The 21,342-nt window shown below is 34.1% G+C and overlaps 1 protein-coding gene across 1 annotated transcript; it reads right to left on the bottom strand.

Annotated features, from left to right (window-relative positions):
• Positions 1–4,469: 4,469 nt before the first annotated feature.
• On the bottom strand, positions 4,470–20,298 carry LOC136035819 (uncharacterized). Its single transcript, XM_065717789.1, has 3 exons — positions 20,166–20,298; positions 8,713–8,934; positions 4,470–4,791 (listed from the first exon to the last, which is right to left on the bottom strand). The coding sequence occupies exons 1-3, from the start codon at positions 20,262–20,264 to the stop codon at positions 4,540–4,542; spliced, it is 573 nt and encodes a 190-aa protein (XP_065573861.1). The 5' UTR covers positions 20,265–20,298; the 3' UTR covers positions 4,470–4,539.
• Positions 20,299–21,342: the final 1,044 nt, after the last annotated feature.

The raw sequence follows: 21,342 nt of genomic DNA, 5'->3' as shown, positions 1-21,342 counted from the left end.
TAGAGCCCCAGTGAAATTGGATTCTAGCCCCCCCCACGGTGGTTAGGTGAGGGGCCCGGTGAAATTGGATGGAATTGGCCGCGATGGGATTGGATGCTAAGGGCCCGCTTCAATTGATTGCTAGGTCCCCAGTGAATGTGGATACTATCCCCTCCTCCCTCAATTGGAAGTTTAAGTTAGGGGCCCGTTGGAATTATATACTAGGGCCCCACTGAAACTGGATGCTAGGCGCCCCGGTGGTTAGCTTAGGTAAGGAGCACGGTGAAATTGGGTAGAATTGGATGCTAGGGGCCCGTTTGATTTGGTTTCTAGGGGCCCCCGTTGGAATTGGTTGCTAGGTTCCCAGTGAAATTAGATAATAAGGGCCCCCTGCCCGGTGGTTTGGTTAAGGGCTAGGTGAAATTTGATGCTAGGGCCTCGATGGAATTTGATGCTAGCGGCCTGTTGAAATTGTTTGCTAGGATCCTGTTGGAATTGACTTCATTGGGCCCGGGGGAATTGTTTGCTAGGACCTGGCGTCTTGAAGATCTCCTACTTGCGGGCCCTGAAGGTTTTGTCTGGAACTCGCGAGTTTTTTTAAAATCAAAGAAAAAAGCTCTCTATTATGTAACAACCAAAAGTAAACTAACCCTATTACGTAACAACCAGAGGAATTATGATTCGGCGAGTCTTGAGGGTTTTTCCTGGCCCTCGCATATTTTTTAAAGAATCAAGAATAACACTCTCTATTAATTAACATATGCCTGCATATGATAGAAAACATTCCCTATTAAGTAACAAGCACCTACATCTTAAAGAAAATTAATAACACTTTCGTCTTGAGTAGATCGCTGTTAAACCTCTTCATCATCTTAAATCATTAAAGAGGAAAAGAGTAGCGGTTGTGGGCCCGCTTGAATTTGTTGAGGCATCACTGTAATAATAGCATTTGAACTAAATATGACATAGGTAAAAAAAACTTGCGCATTATAAGTTAAGTGAATTTTCGTTTTCTAAATCAGCTGCGTTCCAGTGACCTTTTTGCAAGGTTGATACTAGTTCGGGAACTATTATGTACATGGTACTGTTTGAAGTTTATAATTCCCCCTAATTAAATTATTATACATTGAGTTCATTTTCCTTCATCTCTATTAACGCTAATAAGAGATGTTTTTACTTCTTAACTTTTTTTAACTTCTCTTTTACTTTACAAAAGTTCTACAGACGTGTCCACTATTTTCGTTTGATCAATAATATACTCTGGTTCGAAAGGTCAAAAATATTTTGCTAAAGCTGATTCAAAAGTTTTAGGTTTTTATTGGATTCAAGAGAGCAATTTATAGCATTTTATGCTGTGGTAGTCGATTTTTTTAAATTTTGCTGTGTCCTTTCTACATAAAATTTACCATAAGAACAAAGAATTTTGTATACCTCATTCCGTATATTTTTGGAAGCCTATCTTTTCCATTATCAAGTAAAGAGCCTCTAATAACTTTGGATTTAAAAGCTGTTTTTATAGTGAATATTTTTAGTTCCTTTTTTAATTTCAGTGATTTAATTAAATTCAGTCCAGATTTTGTATACAAGTCCAGTGGACATTGTCCGTCACACATCAATCCAATTTTTTCATCTCTTAGTTCTATGACTGTCTACCTTAGTTCTGCCCTAGGAACGACGCATGGACAGATGATAGATCAACTTATCTATCAATAAATTAACTGACATCAATTTTATACAGTCCTAATAGAGGCTTATGCCAGATTTGCCTCACGCTCAATCGGACTATCTGTCTTAGCTTTTTCTACAATTAGCCGTGGCTTGATACCCACAACTAATCGATTTTAATTCATAGTTTTTCTTTGTCCTTAAAATATTTTTTCTGTTGAAAAAGGTTCCTAGACAAGGAGTCGAAATATTCGGATTTTTTTACTTTTTAAGTTTTGTTGTTGTTTTTTTCCACTTGTTGATTTAAATAAAAACCATTTTCTCTTTAATTTTTGTCAATGGAAAAGCAGTGTCGTCTAAGAACTTATTGGCTCGGTCCAAATAGTAACCGAAACTCTACAAAACTGATACATTAATGAAATTGGATATTTATGCTGATTCCAAATGTACGAGATTCATTAAGTTTAATTTTAATCGTCAAAGCTATGAGCCTGGGAAAATTTGCCTTATTCTCAAAAAAGGTGGGAAATGCCCCCAAAAACTCAAGTAATCTACGTGAAAATCATCCCGTTAGATTTAGCAAATCAGAAAACTTTACTGTAGAGGTTTGAACCTCCTATCAACAAACATGTGGAATTTTGTTTTGAAAGATCAAGAATGTATGTCTATTAATTTTTTTTTCTGGGCAATATTATCGAACCATAGGCTCTAGAAGATCACGAGAAAGATCACTTGAAGGGAAATCAAAAGTTTCAGTGCAACTTTCAAGTAACAAAAAAAATTAGAGGGCAACTAGAACCATCTCACGTCCCCTTTTCCCCGACAAAATCTGGTCACAGTTTTTATATAGTTACCTGATTCAGCATAGTTGAAACGTCCAATAGCTTTTCCTTAGGGAATGATATTACCTAAAACTCTTTCCTAGGGAAAAAGTTTTATTTTACACGTTCTGGTCATGGTTTAAATCTAGTATTTGTGAATGGGAAATATAAGAAATTTTCGGGGGGTGTTTTTGAGAGAAGGGGATTTGCACGAAGATAATTTTTAGCGTAGAGGAAAGTCACCAGAGGTATTTTTCAAAGGGAAATCTTACACGGGGTGTGAGGAAAGGTAATTTCCTGACTTGGTTGGAAAAAAGGTCAGAGATTAAATGAAAATGCATTTTTTTTTTTCAACTGAAAGTAAGCGGCAACATTAAAATGAATAAAAAATATGCCGCATGTGAGGGGAGGGGGCTGCCCTTTCCTCTGCTCTAGCTCTTTTTGCTAAAATTTGACTTTTTGTCACATTTCTTTAAGAAAAACTGTTCAAACACAAGGGCCGTTGAATTTTAATGATAAGTATTTTTAAAGGTCTTTAAAACTTAAGCGTAAAAGAGCGAAATTTAAAGAAGCGGCATCCCCCTGATATATGGAGTAATTTCGTTTCGCTTCAAGTTTTGATGTTGCTCCTTACTTTCAGTTGAAAAGACTTTTATTTTTTATTTAAGTTTAAAGCGAACTGAACGATCAGTTACCAGACTTGTTTTGTAGTAATTTCTTTTGGTTTTAAGTTTGAATTGATTTTCATTTTAATTTCTATTTTTTTTAGGATATATTTGTTCATCTACATTAGCATCTGTTACCTTTACGTTTTAGTGACTATTTTAATTTCTGTTTGTTTTGGGTTTCATTTATTCGTGAATACAAGTCGTTTTAAGTTTCAACCATTATAGCTTAAGCTTTGATAGAATATTATGATTCAGTGAGCGACTGTGTTATAAATAGACGAGTTACCCTTGAATAGTTGAGCGCCTATAACTGTTCTCCTATGGACAGAGGGATTCAATTGACCCCATCAAAACCAAAATTAATTTCAAGCCTTCACCAAAAAACAACATTGCTGTGCCCCGTGTTCTATTGGAATGGACAGTGGCGAATGATTTTAAAACTTGAAAACTCTACAAAGCTAAAAAAAAGTTAAAAATGAAATATTTAAACTGATTTTCAATTCATTTGTTTTATATCCAATATTCACGTCCTTTACTATCCGTACCAAAGGACTTGTACTCAGCAAGTGATAGCCTTGTATATATGCAATTGTCGCTGTCGCATGTCTTCTAACCGCATATTACCGTGCATTTCTTTTCTAGCTTTCCCCTCAATAATAGATTTTTATTAAATTGAATTGTTACATAATTCAGTAGCAACCAAGTGTGTTTCATGACAGTGTGTCAGTGCCTGGAATACTTCGCCTGAGTTGGCTACAAAGGGTCGTTCATTTTGTGCCTTTAAAATGTTTGTAAAAATATCCTTGATATCTGATTATTTTTTGTTATCTTCTCTGTTTTCTTCTTAACACCCGTATGCATTTTATTTCTCTGGTCAAACCTGGAGTTGTGGGATGTTATGTTTAAATGGTATTGTATTTTGCTATGGTTCAGTTCTTGGATGTAGTCAGGCGTGGGTGGCTGATTGTTATATTCAAGTTTGTTTATGCATTTGCATTAGGTTTCTCCATTTTCACTTTTGTATTCTGTTTTTCTCGCTACATTCCCAGCTATGGGGCTTTTCAGGGGGGGGGGTCTATTCGATGTTTTTATTACAGTATTGCTGTCATGGTTTTATTATCTAAATATTTTGTATTGTTCTTATCTTTGAATTGTTAAATATAGTTAGTCTCTCCTGTATTCTGAAACGTAGTTTGTATGTTTGATATATCAAAGCCCAGAATTATCAAGATTAGTTCAATGTTTTCTCTAGATTCTGGCTGATGTTTCATTTTTGAAAAATGGTTCTCAGATGTTTTCGTCTAAATTCCAGGTCTTAAAGAAATTTAAAAGATGCTTTTGATCAACCCTTTTTTTAATGGGCAAATATTTATATATACACTAGTGTAGATAAATTATCCCAAGAATCAATCCAAAACTGTTTCTCTTCGTTTTCCTCGAAGTCCAAAAAAGTTACTTTTCTTTCCTCTTAACCCGAAGAAATTTCCAGCTAGATAATTGCGTGAAAAGCGTCGTCCTCCTTCGGGCTGAACTCCATTGGCATGATGTCCAGTCAGTTCACCCATTCCATCTTCGAAATCCAAATTGCGCTTCTCCTGTCTTTGCTGTATTATTGACTTAGTTTTAGGGTATGGTTGCAATCTAAGACTTTCTTCTTCCTGAAATTTCAACAATGAAAGTAATTGTACAGGTTTTCAACTACTAGAAAAAGACGCAGATTCGTGGGCTCTTTAGCTAGAAAAAAACATTTGTGTATTTTTACTACCCGTCTTCATCATCTGTGGCCTTCGGCCCTTGTAATTATTCCTTAATACTATTTTTCTCCGCTCACTTTTAATCAGTATCTCGGGCATTCAGCCGTCGAACCCCTGTTATCATCACGTCTTATTACAGTTTTTTAAACAAATTTTTATAACCAATGTGCAATCTTGCTGTTACAAAATTATTCTGCACAAGTTTAACTTTTCCAGCACAGTTAGTTGAGCTTATTTTTTACACAGATACACAGAGGCAACTAAGAACATGTAGACACACAAACACACACACACACACACACACACACACACACACACACACACACACACACACACACACACACACACACACACAAACACACACACACACACACACACACACACACACACACACACACACACAAACACACATACACACACAAACACACACACACACACACACACACACACAAACACACACACACACACACACACAAACTCTCACACAATTTTTAAATAGATGTTCTCATAGAGAATGATATAAACTTGTTCAAAATGTAGGAAAATAGTCCTTCTTAGAGAATTGTAAGGGATGTTTTGTCAGGAAATTTTATAAACTACTTCAAAACATAGAAAAAAAGTCATCTTTAGAAGTTTTTTAGAGATGTTTTCTTAAAGAATGACATAATCTTGTTCAAAACATAGGAAAATAATCCTTCTTAGAGAATTTTTAGAGATGTGTACTTAGAGAATGTTATAAACTTGTTCAAAACATAGGAAAATAGTCATTCTCAAAAATTTATTAGAGGTGTTTTCTTAGAGAATGATGTAAATTTATTCAAAACATAAGAAAAATGTCCATCTTAGAGAATTTTTAGAGATGTTTTCTTAAAGCATGATATAAACTGCTTCAAAACATAGGAAAATAGTCCTTCATAGAGAATTTCTACAGGTGTTTCCTTAGAGAATAATATAAACTTGTTCAAAACATAGGAAAATAGTCATTTTTAGAAAAGTTTTACAGTGTTTTCTAGAGAATGATATAAACTACTTCAGAACAGTGGAAAATACCCATTCTTCGAAGATTTCTAGAGATGTTTTCATAGAGAACCATATAAACTTGTTCAAAACATAGGAAAATAGTCCTTCTTATAGAATTTTTTGAGATGTTTTGTTAGAGAATGTTATAAGCTTGTTCAAAACATCGGAAAATAGTCTCTCTTCGACACTTTTTACAGATGTTTTATTAGAGAGTGATATAAACAAGTTCAAAACATAGAAAAATAGTCAATCTTAGAGAATGTTTTGAGATCTTTTCTTAGAGAATGATATAAACCTGTCCAAAACTTAGAGAATAATTACTTAGAGAATAATAATAAACTTGTTCAAAACATAGGAAAATAGGCATTTTTGGAAAATTTTTAGAGATATTTTCTTAGATAATAATATAAACTGTTAAAGATAGTAAAATATTCCTTTTCAGATAATTCCTAAAGATTTTTTCTTAGAGAATTATATAAACTTATTCAAAACAGAGGAAAATAGTACATCTTACAGAATTCTTAGGTATCTTTTCTTAGAGAATTATATAAACTTGTTTAAAACATAGGAAAATTATCCTTCAAAAAAATTTTTAGAGAGGTTTCCTTAGAGAATTACATAAATTTGTTCAAAATACAGGAAAATAATCCACCATCGAGAATTTTTAAAGATATTTACTCAGAGGATGATATAAACTTGTTGAAAACAGATAAAATAGTCCTTAGCCATAGCCACTATTCTCTTCTAGCTTTAATGATTTAAGTTGAACGGCAATTCCCTCAAGACCCAGGTGTTACTAAACTTCTTCGAGATGCAGGTGTTAATTGTGTCATAGGGAATGTTTTCTAAGAGATGCAGGTGTTAATTACATAATAAATTATTCTCAAAAAACCTACGAGGGTCAAGGAAAAATCTTCAGGATCCGTTAGTCAAGATGCAAACGTTACCTAATATTTTTTTGATTCTTTAAAAACATTCGGGCCTTCTTAACCCTACGAACTCTACAATTGTTACGTACTAAAGAGTCTTATAAAAACCTTTAAGGGATCTTTTACTTCAGGATTTATTTGAATATTCTTTTAAAAACCCACGGAACCCTGCTAACCATGGTTTCCTTTTAAAAACCGAATGGGACACCCCTCAAATTAAGGGCATGGTACTTACACCATCCCAATATTTTCATGCTTATCCGCCATTTCATGTTAGCATATTCTCCGCCATTTTCTATGAGAAGAACCGCTATAGAGACTGTTCATTTTATGGAACAAAAGCTTGTTGAAATCCCATTTTTTCTTAAAAACAGAAACCTCATCCGCTACTATACTAACAGGGAACCAATTAATTCCATTTTTCCTTGGGGGGGGGTATAGAAACGGCTATCGAATAAAAATTTCATTAGTCTTGCATAAGATGTTGAACGTGACGCATCTCAACTTTCAAAATGGGTATGTCTCAAAGATACCAACAGGTAAGTATGTCTTTGTATATACACCTTCAACCAAATTTGAGCTGATCTAACTGTCTATATTAGATAAACTTCTAAAAGTCACCTCTCTCCTTCCATTGCACGGCTCTCACAATGATGAAATAACTTAGTTTTCTCGCAAAACTCATTAAAACGCTATTAAAAGTGTATTCTACATATTGATAAAAAAGACATAGGCTGGTTTGAACTTTTAACATCGCTTCCTTTATGTAATGGCACATTATTTGTCGGACAGCTGCTATTATATTGGAGGGGGCATCACGTCTTCTAAATTAACGCAGAAGCCAACCAGACAGATCGAAAATAATAACCTTAGGACAGGTATCAAACGAATCATTAAATAATTACTGAAAAAGTATTTATAGCAGCTGCTCTCATCTGAAAAATGAACAAATTGAAATCTAACAGAAATCAGTTACTTAAAATTATTTTATTGTGGCATGAAATAAAGGCACGGATAATATTACTTCATTATACTAAAAAAGCAAACAAGCGTCATTTTCTGATAATAATAACGAGCCCCCTCCTCCCCTAGTTGTAACCCTTAAGTTTGAATCACCCAAGCGGTTGACAAGGGTCATTGACCATCTAGACTAGTTTCAGTTACGTATTACGTCAGTCAAGTGCAAACAACAATGGGATACACGTGAGAAGTAAGCAGAAATGCGGAATGTGAGTTTGCTTGTTTATTAATAGAGTTATACTGGGATCACCTAGATTTATGGAAAGTTCAAAGTAGTGACTATTATAACCGAAATGATAAAAGTGAGGTATTTGACAGGATATTACGGGTAGGGAAGAAATTGAAACCAGATTACACAGTTTCGAAGCTAAAAAAGAAAATTAATGTTTTTGCTTGAGTACATGCAAGAAAAGCCAAGTCCGTATTAGACTGAATTTCACACACGGTAGACACTTCACTAATCGACACCGAACTTGAACTAAAAATCTGGCCGTGATCAAAATTAAAACTTGAAATTGGCTATGATTAAATTGATTATTAAACTTGAAATTGATTAAATGCTCGATTGAAGGTTGATGGCAGCACACGTCAATCGATTGAAGGATGCTTTTGATCAAAGTAATAGACCGTTTCAGGTCTCCTTGACAAGGAATGAACAAAAATTTAACTAATATTTTTTTCAATGGAGCCTTCAAAACTTTTAATCCTATTTTTATCTGAACGGGTTTCTGAAAAGTCGACTAATGTTACTCTTAGGTTCCGAGATACGTCAACAAGAACTTATGAAAATGAGCTTATAGAATTGTTAGTCAATAAAAGGCCCTATCAAATATATATTCTAAATGATATTGCTTACCATTTCTTTGTAGGCCTTAGATTCTGGAGCGCTTACAAGAATCGGCTGTGGCAAATTACACATTTTCAGATGCGCTAAAATTGTACACAATATATTCATCAGCTTAACTTTGCTACGAATCACATCTGGTTCTTGTAGAACTCCTCTTTTTGCAAGTTCAGCATTTGCAGATGAATATCCCTGGCCAGAGCTTATTTGGCTTGAACCAATGTCTCCAAACTCCTGAAAGATTACAATGAAGGTGGTGTAATCAGATTTTTCTTCAAGTGTCTGTATTTTAAATCGAACTATTACTTTTTGGAGGAGGTGTAACCATTGTTTTTATTGCTGTAAAATTTACAGAGCCATATTAAAAAATTGGGAAAAAACAGTTTTTAGCCGATTTATGGAGAAACAAATTGAAAAAACGGAGGTGAAATCTCTCGTTTTCTTTGACACTAATCCTTACGAGTAGTAGTGTAGAGAGGTTGGATACAAAATGAAAAAAAGAATATTTCAAATTCTCTTAGTTAAAAGTTTGGTGTCATTAGCCAGTGATTTTGCCCCCGTAGGTTAAGGGCACAATTGAAAACGGAGGTTCTTTTAAGGAGGTTGTCAGCTCTATAATTGGCTTCTCCTCCCCTTAGCAGTATACTTGTAAGTATCATTAGATTTTACCAAAATGTGGATGTGCCACATTTTTCAATTGTTGTGATTGGATCCCCTGAAGGAAAAACGAAGTGGGTTCTTTATATTATTATTAGGGTCCAATCGATATATCGGCCAGTCGATAATATAGGGTCGGCATTGGGGTCAGTGTGATTATCCATTATGGAGAAAAAATATCGGATATCAGCTGATTTTCCTTGTGCAAAACTTATTCAAAAGATGACGCGAGAATTTCTCAGGTAATTAATACTTGTCCAGTCCTTGGGGAGGAGCCACCAGCTAGGTCTGGCCATTGTGGAAAGTAAAGTAAAGGTAAGTTAAATAGAGCAAAGTACATTTTTTGTCAAGACTTGTCTAGACACACCTGGTCTAGCATTGTTCAAACATTTGGCGAGTTAAAGAGCGTACAACCAGAAAAATTGCCCTTGCTTGTCTTCTAGGTCCCAGATAGAAACAATGCACCCTAGATCAAGAGGTGCTCGGTAACGCTAAAAAGTTGTCACAAAACATTGGAAGAAGCAATACTAGTTATTGCAACAGAAGATTGCTTCTTAAACTGCCAAAGAACAGTAAGAAAGGCTTTCAAGGAAAGCTTAAGGAGGATGTTAAATTAAATCAAAGCATGCGATATACATGCAGGTAGTCAAAAGCTCAGGAACAGATAATCAGCAGCACCTGAGGTACGGCGCAGGGTATAAAGTTGAAACTTGCAGGGTGAAGTTGAAAGGGATGTCAAACCAACGTAAAGGTACTATGTATATTTTAATACTATTGTTACTACGGCTACTACTACCACTTCTACTACTACTACAACTAATATTACTACTGCTACTACTGCTACTACTAATACTACTACTACTACTACTACTACTACTACTACTACTACTACTACTACTACTACTACTACTACTACTACTACTACTACTACTACTACTACTACTACTACTACTACTACTGCTGCTGCTGCTGCTGCTGCTGCTGCTGCTGCTGCTGCTGCTATGACTACAATAGCTGCGATTACTACTACGACTACTAAAGCTAAGGCTAAGGGTATTAAAATAAAACTCTCAGGAATGTTGACGACAATTGCCTCAAACACTTGGAATTCGTTCCATTTTTACAAATATGGCGACAAATTAAAATGGAGAAAGGATACAAAACTGGTCGTAGTAAATTCTGCTGCCAATATTTTCATATCACAATATGTCATATCAAGATTTTATACGTAATCAAAATTAAAATAACATTTGAAGCATTGCAGGTGGCACGGCTCTGGAGATACTTTTGGGTGATAGAGCAGCCTTGATATTTAAAATTTTCGAAGCGGTGAGGTTGCCCTTAATTGCGAAGCTAAACGCATAGACGTTTGTAATCTTCAAATACAAATCTTGCGAAAGAACACGAAGCCATCGCAGTCTCTTTTACTCACGCTCGAAGAGACTCGATTAATACCATGCAATTGGTAGGGGTTTTTGAAATACTGGATGAAAAGAATTGCACGGGTGCAGCCCTGACTGCACTTATTAAAACAGCACTAATTCAATTTCACGGATAATATTACTCCATTTCATTTAAACTCAGTTATTATGGAAATGGATGATTTAGCCATTTCGGTTAAGTTAATGTGTTTTTTTTTCGGGGGAAAATTCTTGATGGGAAAGATATGTTCCGCGACAATAATCAACTTATTGATCCAAATTCACAAGGTATAATTTTAGTTAGTGGGCCCATAAATCATGTAATTTAACGTTGAACAGCAGTATTTTCTGCTGGTTTTCGTTCACAATTCAGATTATGATTTGAAACTTATATTGGTGGAGAGGGTACGATGGTGGAGAGCTCAAGTTGTAGATGTCACACAAGCAGATGTGAGCCTTTCGTAAAAAAGTATACCCAAATCATCTGAAAAGCTGCTAGGATAGTCTTGGAAAAGTTTTGATGGTGTTAATGTGCACTTGAACAAAAACCCATTTTTTACATTTCTTTACCTTGTTCCTCATATCTTTCAGCAAATTTTTTTCTGGTGCAAGAAAACAACTATCTCAATAGTTTCCTTCTCCTTAAACATCGCTTTCCAAATGGTGAAATTTAAGATAAATTAACATGCATAGTATATACCCGTACGAGTACTTCAATTCTACCTCAAATCTTGGCTATGAAAAATTCCTCCATCGACTTTTTTCACTTTACGATAGGCAGTGCACCACTGCCGAGCCAAAAACGTCGGGGAAAAGGGAAAATGTGAAGATGGAGTGGATAACTGTAAATTCTACTTGACAACCGATTTATTTATATTGTTTGGTATTTTTTGTATAAACATTGATAAAATCTGTGAGAAATTTGGGATGGATTTGGGGTATTATTTTTCTACTCCTTGTCAGGTGATGGACGTAATGCTAAAATCAGCAAGAGAAAATAATGTTGGTAACCAAAATTAATATTATCTTTTCGTAAGATCAATGAAGGGTGTGTATGTTTTTCACTCTGAAATAACTCAGATTGAAATTTTATTACAATATATTAAGCCACCAGTGGCGGGGGGAGTTACAAGTTCAAGTATATTAACAGGACATAGATCATATTAAAAATAAAAAACAGGACGTTAACAAGACATTCACTCATATTAAAAATAAAAAGTGGCAATTTATGAATGACTTTGTCAATGTTGAATGCATTAGCCCACGGATGAGCTATACCAATTGGGACAAGTCCATTTATCCAAAGTTGGTGAAATAACAGACCCCAAACAAACCTTTCTTTTTGAAATCTGAAATGGGAAACGACTGGATTTTCCTTGCTGTGCTTGCAGGTCCGAGGGTTATACTGTGTTAAAATTCACAAAGAAGAAATCTAAAAAGTTTTCAAGTGAGTGCCTTCGCACTGTGTAAAGAACAATTTCGATATGAGTGCTTATAGTAATTAGGTTAAACATAGTCTTACCCCCAAAGGCAAAAGTCATGGCCATTCCCTCTTTAAAACTAAAAAATTAAACAGTTGGAGTGGAACAAATACCGTGTCGATCATATCTGATAAATCATATGGATTTAAAGACGGTTTGAAGGTTCTAACCAATTGGCACTACCGTACTTTGGGAGGGGGTGGACCTGGCTTTTTGCCGGCAACCACAAAAGTTCCCCTACATATTTTTATGGAGATTTTAAAATAATATTATTTTGAATAAAAAAACTTAATTTTTGATGTTTTATACTATAGATAGTGTATATTGTTTTATGAAAGTGATTTTAAAATAGTGTCTGTACAGTGTGTTGTTGATAACAAGTTAATGTTTGATATTTCTATATAATACTAGCTGTTGGGGTGGCGCGAAGTGCCACCCCAACACCTAGTATGTGGGGGCGCTTCGCGCCCCCCCCCCCCTAAGCCCCCCCGCGCGTGTAAGTCGTTACGCGCCATATCAGTTACGCGCCATTGTAGTTGTGTCCCTGTGTCCCACCTGTGAATATAGATATATATATATATATATATATATATATATATATATATATATATATATATATATATATATATATATATATATATATATATATATATATATATATATATATATATATATATATATATATATATATATATATATATATATATATATATATATATATATATATATATATATATATATATATATATATATATATATATATATATATATATATATATATATATTTATATATATATGTATGTTTTTAACTACGTAAAACTTGCGAATATACAACATTCTTCGCTGTCCAATTGTCTGTGCATATAAATAGATTGTTAGGTTTACCGACTCTTAAACATAAATTATATAATTGTCCATGGGAAAAACAATCCGTATTCAGATCTATACCTCATGATTCTAATGATTGCCCTTGAGCTTTTTTGATGGTGATTGCTAATCGAACATTCCCTGTGTCGCCGTCGTCATTTATATATCCCCCCGTGCCCCCCGGCGTCCCCGTTTTAGTTGTGTCCCTGTGTCCCGGTCGTCATTTATATTCCCTGTGTCCCGGTCGTCATTTGTGTCCCGGTGTCCCAGTCTTCTCGCCACCCCAACACCTAGTTGGTGGGGGCGCTTCGCGCCAACCCCAAGCCCCCCCGAGTGCGTACGTCGTTACGCACCATATTAGTTACGCGCCATTGTAGTTGTGTCCCTATGTCCCACCTGTGAATATATATATATATATATATATATATATATATATATATATATATATATATATATATATATATATATATATATATATATATATATATATCTATATATATAAAAATAAGTTGTCTGTCTGTGGATGTGTCAGGTGACGTCACCTGAAAAAACTGGATCAGGTGACGTCAAAACTTAAAAAACTAAAAAAAGGCAAAAACTACAAAAAAAACTAAAAACTAATAAAAAAAATAAAAAAGCTAAAAAACTAAAAAAACTAAAAAAAGGCAAAAACTACAAAAAAAACTAAAAACTAATAAAAAAGCTAAAAAACTAAAAAAACTAAAAAAAGGCAAAAACTACAAAAAACTAAAAACTAATAAAAAAAATAAAAAAGCTAAAAAACTAAAAAAAGGTAAAAAACTAAAAAAACTAAAAACTAAAAAAAACTAAAAAAAAGGAAAAAACTGAAAAATAAGCTAAAATAAAGGTAAAAACCAATAAAAAACTAAAAAAAAAACTGAAAAAACTAAAAAAAGGCAAAAACTACAAAAAAACTAAAAACTAATAAAAAAAGTAAAAAAGCTAAAAAACTAAAAAAACTAAAAAAAACTAAAAAAAGGTAAAAAACTAAAAAAAAATAAAAAATAAAAAAAAACTAAAAAAAGGAAAAAACTGAAAAATAAGCTAAAATAAAGGTAAAAACCAATAAAAAACTAAAAAGAAAAAAAGGAAAAAACTAAAAAAAATTTTCATCTAAAAAACTAAAAAAAACTAAAAAAGGTAAAAACTAAAAGAACTAAAAAAGAAAAAAATAAATGACGACACTCAAAGAGAAAGCGACCAGGACAAAAGGAATGTTCGATTAGCAATCAACAAAGCACCGGGACACAGGGAGTATAAATGACGACCAGGACATAAGTAAAAAAAAAACTAACAAAACTAAAAAGAAAGTAAAAACTACAAAAAAACTAAAAAGAAAAAAACTAAAAAAAGGCAAAAACTACAAAAAAAACTAAAAACTAATAAAAAAGCTAAAAAACTAAAAAAACTAAAAAAAGGCAAAAACTACAAAAAAAAAACTAAAAACTAATAAAAAAAATAAAAAAGCTAAAAAACTAAAAAAACTAAAAAAAGGTAAAAAACTAAAAAAACTAAAAACTAAAAAAAACTAAAAAAAAGGAAAAAACTGAAAAATAAGCTAAAATAAAGGTAAAAACCAATAAAAAACTAAAAAAAAAATGAAAAAACTAAAAAAAGGCAAAAACTACAAAAAAAACTAAAAACTAATAAAAAAAGTAAAAAAGCTAAAAAACTAAAAAAGATAAAAAAACTAAAAAAAGGTAAAAAACTAAAAAAAATAAAAAATTAAAAAAAAATAAAAAAAAGGAAAAAACTGAAAAATAAGCTAAAGTAAAGGTAAAAACCAATAAAAAACTAAAAAGAAAAAAAGGAAAAAACTAAAAAAAATTTTCATCTAAAAAACTAAAAAAAACTAAAAAAGGTAAAAACTAAAAGAACTAAAAAAGAAAAAATAAATGACGAGACAAAAGGAATGTTCGATTAGCAATCAACAAAGCACCGGGACACAGGGAGTATAAATGACGACCAGGACATAAGTAAAAAAAAAACTAACAAAACTAAAAAGAAGGTAAAAACTACAAAAAAACTAAAAAGAAAAAAAAACTAAAAACTAATAAAAAAACTAAAAAATCTAAAAATCTAAATAAACTAAAAAAGAAAAAAAAGGAAAAAAATAAAGGAGAAAAACAAAACTAAAAAACGAATGTATATACAGACCGGGACACCGGGATACAAATGACGACCGGGACACAGGGAATATAAATGACGACCGGGACACAGGGACACAACTACAACGGGGACACCGGGGGAAACAGGGGGATATAAATGACGACCGGGACACCGGGACAGGGAATGGTCGATTAGCAATCACCATCAACAAAGCTCAAGGGCAATCATTAGAATCATGAGGTATAGATCTGAATACAGATTGTTTTCCCATGGACCATTATATGTTGCATGTTCAAGAGTCGGTAAACCTGACAATCTATTTATATGCAAAGACAATGGGACAGCAAAGAATGTTGTATATTCGCAAGTTTTACGTAGTTAAAACCATATATATATATATATATATATATATATATATATATATATATATATATATATATATATATATATATATATATATATATATATATATATATATATATCTATATTCACAGGTGGGACATAGGGACACAACTACAATGGCGCGTAACTATTATGGCGCGTAACGACTTACGCGCGCGGGGGGGCTTGGGGGGGGCGCGAAGCGCCCCCACCAACTAGGTGTTGGGGTGGCGCGAAGCGCCACCCCAACAGCTAGTATATATATATATATATATATATATATATATATATATATATATATATATATATATATATTCACAGGTGGGACAAAGGGACACAACTACAATGGCGCGTAACGACTTACGCGCGCGGGGGGGCTTGGGGTTGGCGCGAAGCGCCCCCACCAACTAGGTGTTGGGGTGGCGCGAAGCGCCACCCCAACAGCTAGTAGATATATAAAAATAAGTTGTATGTGTTTTTGTGTTGAGGGTTTGCATATGAATCCTACAGTAGAGGCTTGAAGCTCCTATATGCAAAATGTGGAATTCTTTATTTTTTACCAGAAGAAAGATCACGGATGCGTTTTAATTTGTTGTTGGTTTTTTTTTTATCAGGGTTGATCATATCGACCCAGTTATCCTTGAATATCGTGAAAGGGTTCATTCGAACAGAAATTGAAAGTTTTAGTGCCCTTTTGGGTGGTATGAAATATTGGAGTGGGAGGCCCCCTCCCGTGCTTATTTTTTGCCAAAGAAGCCTGATCAAAATGTTGAGATAGTCATTTGCCGTCACTTGGAAGGATTTTTCATGGAGAAATTTTTCATAGGGGAAAGGAATTTTCGATTAAGGAGACGCCGGATTTCCCAGGACTTTTTAAAAAACGATCGGAAATTAAATTTAAAAAACAAGTTTTTTCAACTGAAAATAAGGAGCAACATTAAAACATAAAACGAGCAGAAATTATTGCGTATATGAGGAGGTTCGTCCCCTCTTCAATACCTCACTCTTTACGCTAAAGTTCGAATTTTGTTCCAATTCTCTAAGAACGACTCCTGGACCATAAAAGCCGTTTAATTAGAATAAAAAGCTATTCTAAAAGTTCTAAAAAAAACTTTAGCGTAAAGAGCGAGGCATTGAAGAGGGGGCGAAACCCTTCATATACAATTTCTGATCATTTTAAGTTTTGATGTTGCTCCTTACTTTCAGTTGAAAAAGCTTGTTTTTTTATTGAATTTTATGAAAAACAGTTCAGTTAAATAATAAAGACATTTATAAGCACATTTACGTATTTCTAAAATGAAATTAGCAATGGCATTTAATGTTAAGTAAGCGGCAAACTCTGTCAATAGAAACTGGCTTTCTAAAAACAGAAAGTTTTATCAAACAGTTCGTGGTAATAAACTAAGTAAGGAGCGACTCGGCTCAATAATAACCAAAACGCTAAGAAACGGAATGTTGATACCACTAGATAAATCAAAAGAATCGGATGTTTTGCTGATTTCAAAAATCTAAACTTTATTAAGTTTAGCTTTACCCAACAAAGGTCACGAGCCTGAGAAATTTTTTTTTCCGATTTTTGTAAAAGGTGAAAGCTCCCCTTAAAAGCCATCGAATCTTAATGAAAATTAAATAAAAAAAAGTTTTTTTTAACTGAAAGTAAGGAGCGACATTAAAACTTGAAATGAACAGAAATTACTTCGTATATGAAAGAGGCTGCTTCCTCATCAACGCCCCGCTCTTTACGCTAAAGTTTGACTCTTTCTCTCAATTCTTCTTTTTAAAACGGTAAAAAACTTTAGCATAAAGAGCGGGGTGTTGATGAGGAAGCAGCCTCTTTCATATACGAAGTAATTTCTGTTCGTTTTAAGTTTTAATGTCGCTCCTTACTTTCAGTTAAAAAAAACTTTTTTTTATTTAATTTCTGAACGTTTTTAATCAATGCATGTTTTGATTTTGGCTCTCCGCAGAGCAATAATTAAAACGAAATTTGCATTTTTTTTTTTTTTTGCTAAATGGCTTTCTCATAATTTTGATCGAATGATTTTGAGAAAAAAAGAGCGGGGGACGAAACCTAGTTGCCCCCCGATTTTTTGGTTAATTAAAAAGGCAACTAGAACTTTTAATTTTTTACGAATCTTTTTATTGGTAAAAGATTTACGTAACTTATAAATTAGCTTACGTAAAGAACTTTTGTATTCTCATGTTTTTATTACATATATGAGGGGATTCGCCCCATCGTCAATACCTCGCTCTTTACACTAAAGCTTAAATTTTGTCCCAATTCATTAAGAATGACCCCTGAATCACAAAAGCCGTAGAATAAATAGTTGACATTACTAAAAATACTATAGCGTAAAGAGCGAGGTATTAGGAGGAGGTGAGCCCCTCATATGGGTAATAATTTCTGTTTGTTTTAAGTTTTAATGCTGTTCCTTACTTCCAGCTGAAAAAACTTTTTCATATTTATTTTTTCATTGTTTTTTAAATAATGCTAGTAAATCCTGCGCTCCCTTCATGGAAATTTTCTTCCCCCATGACAAATTCTCGATGGAAAGTTCCCCCAGCATATCCCCCTCTTCTCAACCCCTCCCCCCAACCAAAAAATCCTCCTGAAAACGCCTGTACACTTCCCAATAACCATTACTATATGTAAGCACTGGTCAAAGTTTGTAACTTGTTGCCCCTCCCACGGGGACTGTGGGGGAGTAAGTCATCGCCAAGGACATAGTTATAAGGTTTTTCGACTACGTTGAATAAAATGGCTATCTCAGAATTTTGATCCGTTGACTTTGGTAAAATAATTAGCGTGGGAGGGGGCCTAGGTGCCATCCAATTTTTTTGGTCACTTAAAAAGGGCACTAGAACTTTTCATTTCTGTTAGAATGAGCCCTCTTTCAACATTCTAGGACAACTGGGTCGATACGATCACCCCTGGGGGAAAAAACAAACAAACAAATAAACACGCATCCGTGATGTGCCTTCTGGGAAAAAATACAAAATTCCACATTTTGGTAGATAGATTGAAGCTTCTACAGTAGGGTTCTCTGATACGCTGAATCCGATGGCGTGATTTTCGTTAAGATTCTATTACTCTTAGGGGGGCGTTTCCCCCTATTTTCTAAAATAAGGCACATTTTCTCAGGCTCGTAACTTTTGATGGGTAAAACTAAACTTGATGAAACTTATATATTTAAAATCAGCATTAAAATGCGATTCTTTTGATGTAGCTATTGGTATCAAAATTCCATTTTTTAAAGTTTTGGTTACTATTGAGCCGGGTCGCTCCTTGCTACAGTTCGTTACCACGAACTGTTTGATCACACCATCATATTCAGTGTATCAGAGAACTCTTCTGTACAGGTTTCAAGATCCTACCTGCAAAACTATAGAATTTCGTATTTTTTGTCGGAAGAAATATCACGGATGTGTGTTTGTTTGTTTGTTTCTTTTTTTTATGTTTTTTTTTAGCAGGGGTAATCGTATCGTGTTGACACAGTGGCCCTAGAATATTGGAAGAGCGCTCATTTAAACGGAAATTACAAGTGCTAGTGTCCCTTTCAAGTAACCAAAAATTGGAGGGCAACAATCCCCCTCCCCAGCTCCTTTTCCCTGAAGTCGTCCGATCAAAACTTTGAGATAATAATTTGCCAACATAGTTGAAAGGCCTAATAACTGTGCCTTCTGGTATAACGTGACCCCCACAGCCCCAGGGGAAAGCTCTTTAAGTTATAGGGTTTGTCCATTGTATACGTATAGTATTTGTCATTGGGATTCATGCATATAATTTCGGGTGGAGGGGGACAAATTTTCTGCTAGGGATTTTTCCACGGGGGAATTTTCCGTGGGGATGGAAGTTTTCAGGAAGTGATCTTGTCAAGAGTAATCATACACTGTGGGAATTTGCCAGAATTCTTATACAAAATTCTTTTTACATGTCTTTCTTTCGCTTTTCCGTATTAATTTTACGCGCGGAGCGGTTAAGAGTAATTGTCCAAGGTAAATTTTCAGTGGGATTGAATTGTCTAGAGGATATTTCCGCTGGGAGGGGTTTTCTCTTTAGAGTTTGAGCATAATTTCGTAGCATTACTTAAAATAAGATCAGAAATTAAATAAGAAAACTTATTTTTTCAACTGAAAGTAAGGAACGATATTAAAACTTAAAACGAACAGAAATAATTACGTTTAAGAAGGGGGTTGCCCCATCCTCAACACATCGCTCTTTACCCCAAAGTTTGATTTTTATCCCAATTATTTAAGAATGACCCCTGAAACACAAGGCCCGCTTAATTAGAACAATGAGACGCATTTTTAAAAGTACTAAAAAACTTTAGCGTAAAGAGCGAGGTGTTGAGGAGGGGGCAACTCCCCTCGTATATGTAATAGTTTCTGTTCTTTTAAGTTTTAATTTTGCTCCTTACTTTCAGTTGAAAAACCTTGTATTTTTAATAACATTTATTTATTAACATTAAAGAAAGAACAATTACACATTGTGTCGACACGATTTACGATATAAAAGTTAATGAACTACCTTATTTCTTATATAGCGTTGAGACTTGTCGGTTAGGTGGCAAAATCCAACTGAAAAACATACTAAAAAGAATCCGAATACCAGTCGCTCCAACATCATAGAACACAGTGACCACAACTCCTAGAATTTTTCCAATAAATAGAGTCCACAGGTGCCCTATGACAAATTAAGACCTGCGAGTTAGTGGCATTGTAAGTAAATTACGGGGAAATTACTGCGAACAATTTGTCTCTCATTGGGGAAAGATGCAGCATTATTTGCAAGCAAATGGTGAATTGTTCTGTCCCATTTTGTTCAAATTAGAGGTTTTTGTCTGAAGTGATTATCCTGATAAAAACTACTCCACGTATTGGGAAACAAAACAAGGGACGAAAACTTAGATCAAGATGACCTATTCTTTAGAATCATGAATCTGCAGTGCGTCATATATTTTTCTTGTTGTGCCTCTCCGTTAAATCTGATAGGAGAGATCTAGCTAGGACTTGGATTCTTGGAGAATGGGCCACTAGTCGTTGACATTTTTGTTTGTTTGTTAATTCAAGGGTAAGACAGTTTAGTACCAGGTCATTGATTATTGTTAGTTTTCGTAGCTTCTTCCCTCAACAGCACAATGCAAAAGCTACCGTATTAAAAGACAAAAGATCCTTGACTTACTAAGTTTGAAAAATATCTACTTTTATATTTTTCTTCTTTTCTTCTCTCTTTGCTTTTTTTGTAAGTTTCACACCTCCATACTGTGGACTGGTATCCTGGGAATCCATTGAAACTAGTTGCTGTTTGGTTGTAATCAAAAAGCAATATCTTTTACGACAAAAATTAGAATTCTACTCAAAAGTTTATGACCTTGGGTAAAATGGAACACAGAGAGTAAAGGTAGGCCAAAGGGAATCTTAGGAAAATTTACTGTTGGTAAAGTTTTTGTTAGAATGAATTATATTACGATCATCTTCTTTTATACTTGTTACATCATTGACACAAATTCCAGTGAAATAGTTTAAACTGATGAGCTTTCAGTAATTAATATCATTACACATCAAAGACCCAATATTGGTTTTTCCAAGACTGTCAAAGACACATATAGCTTTCACTAAAAGCAACAGTTTTCCTACTGCCCTCTTCCCTAAGTGTAAAAGCCCAAAGCCTACAGGGCCATTGGCCTGTAGGGCCAAAATAAAAA

Source organism: Artemia franciscana, chromosome 14, assembly GCF_032884065.1.
Source record: "Artemia franciscana chromosome 14, ASM3288406v1, whole genome shotgun sequence".
Taxonomy (NCBI): Eukaryota; Metazoa; Arthropoda; class Branchiopoda; order Anostraca; family Artemiidae; genus Artemia; species Artemia franciscana.
Note: the sequence above shows the minus strand (reverse complement) of the source record. Positions and strands in the feature narration are given on the sequence as shown.

Coding starts and splice junctions, on each gene's coding strand:
- LOC136035819 (XM_065717789.1), bottom strand. CDS start 20,264: ATGATGTTGGAGCGACTGGTATTCGGATTCTTTTTAGTATGTTTTTCA. Junction 8,935..20,165: donor AACGCTATATAAGAAATAAG/GTAGTTCATTAA, acceptor GTAATCTTTCAG/GAGTTTGGAGACATTGGTTC. Junction 4,792..8,712: donor CTAAGGCCTACAAAGAAATG/GTAAGCAATATC, acceptor TTGAAATTTCAG/GAAGAAGAAAGTCTTAGATT.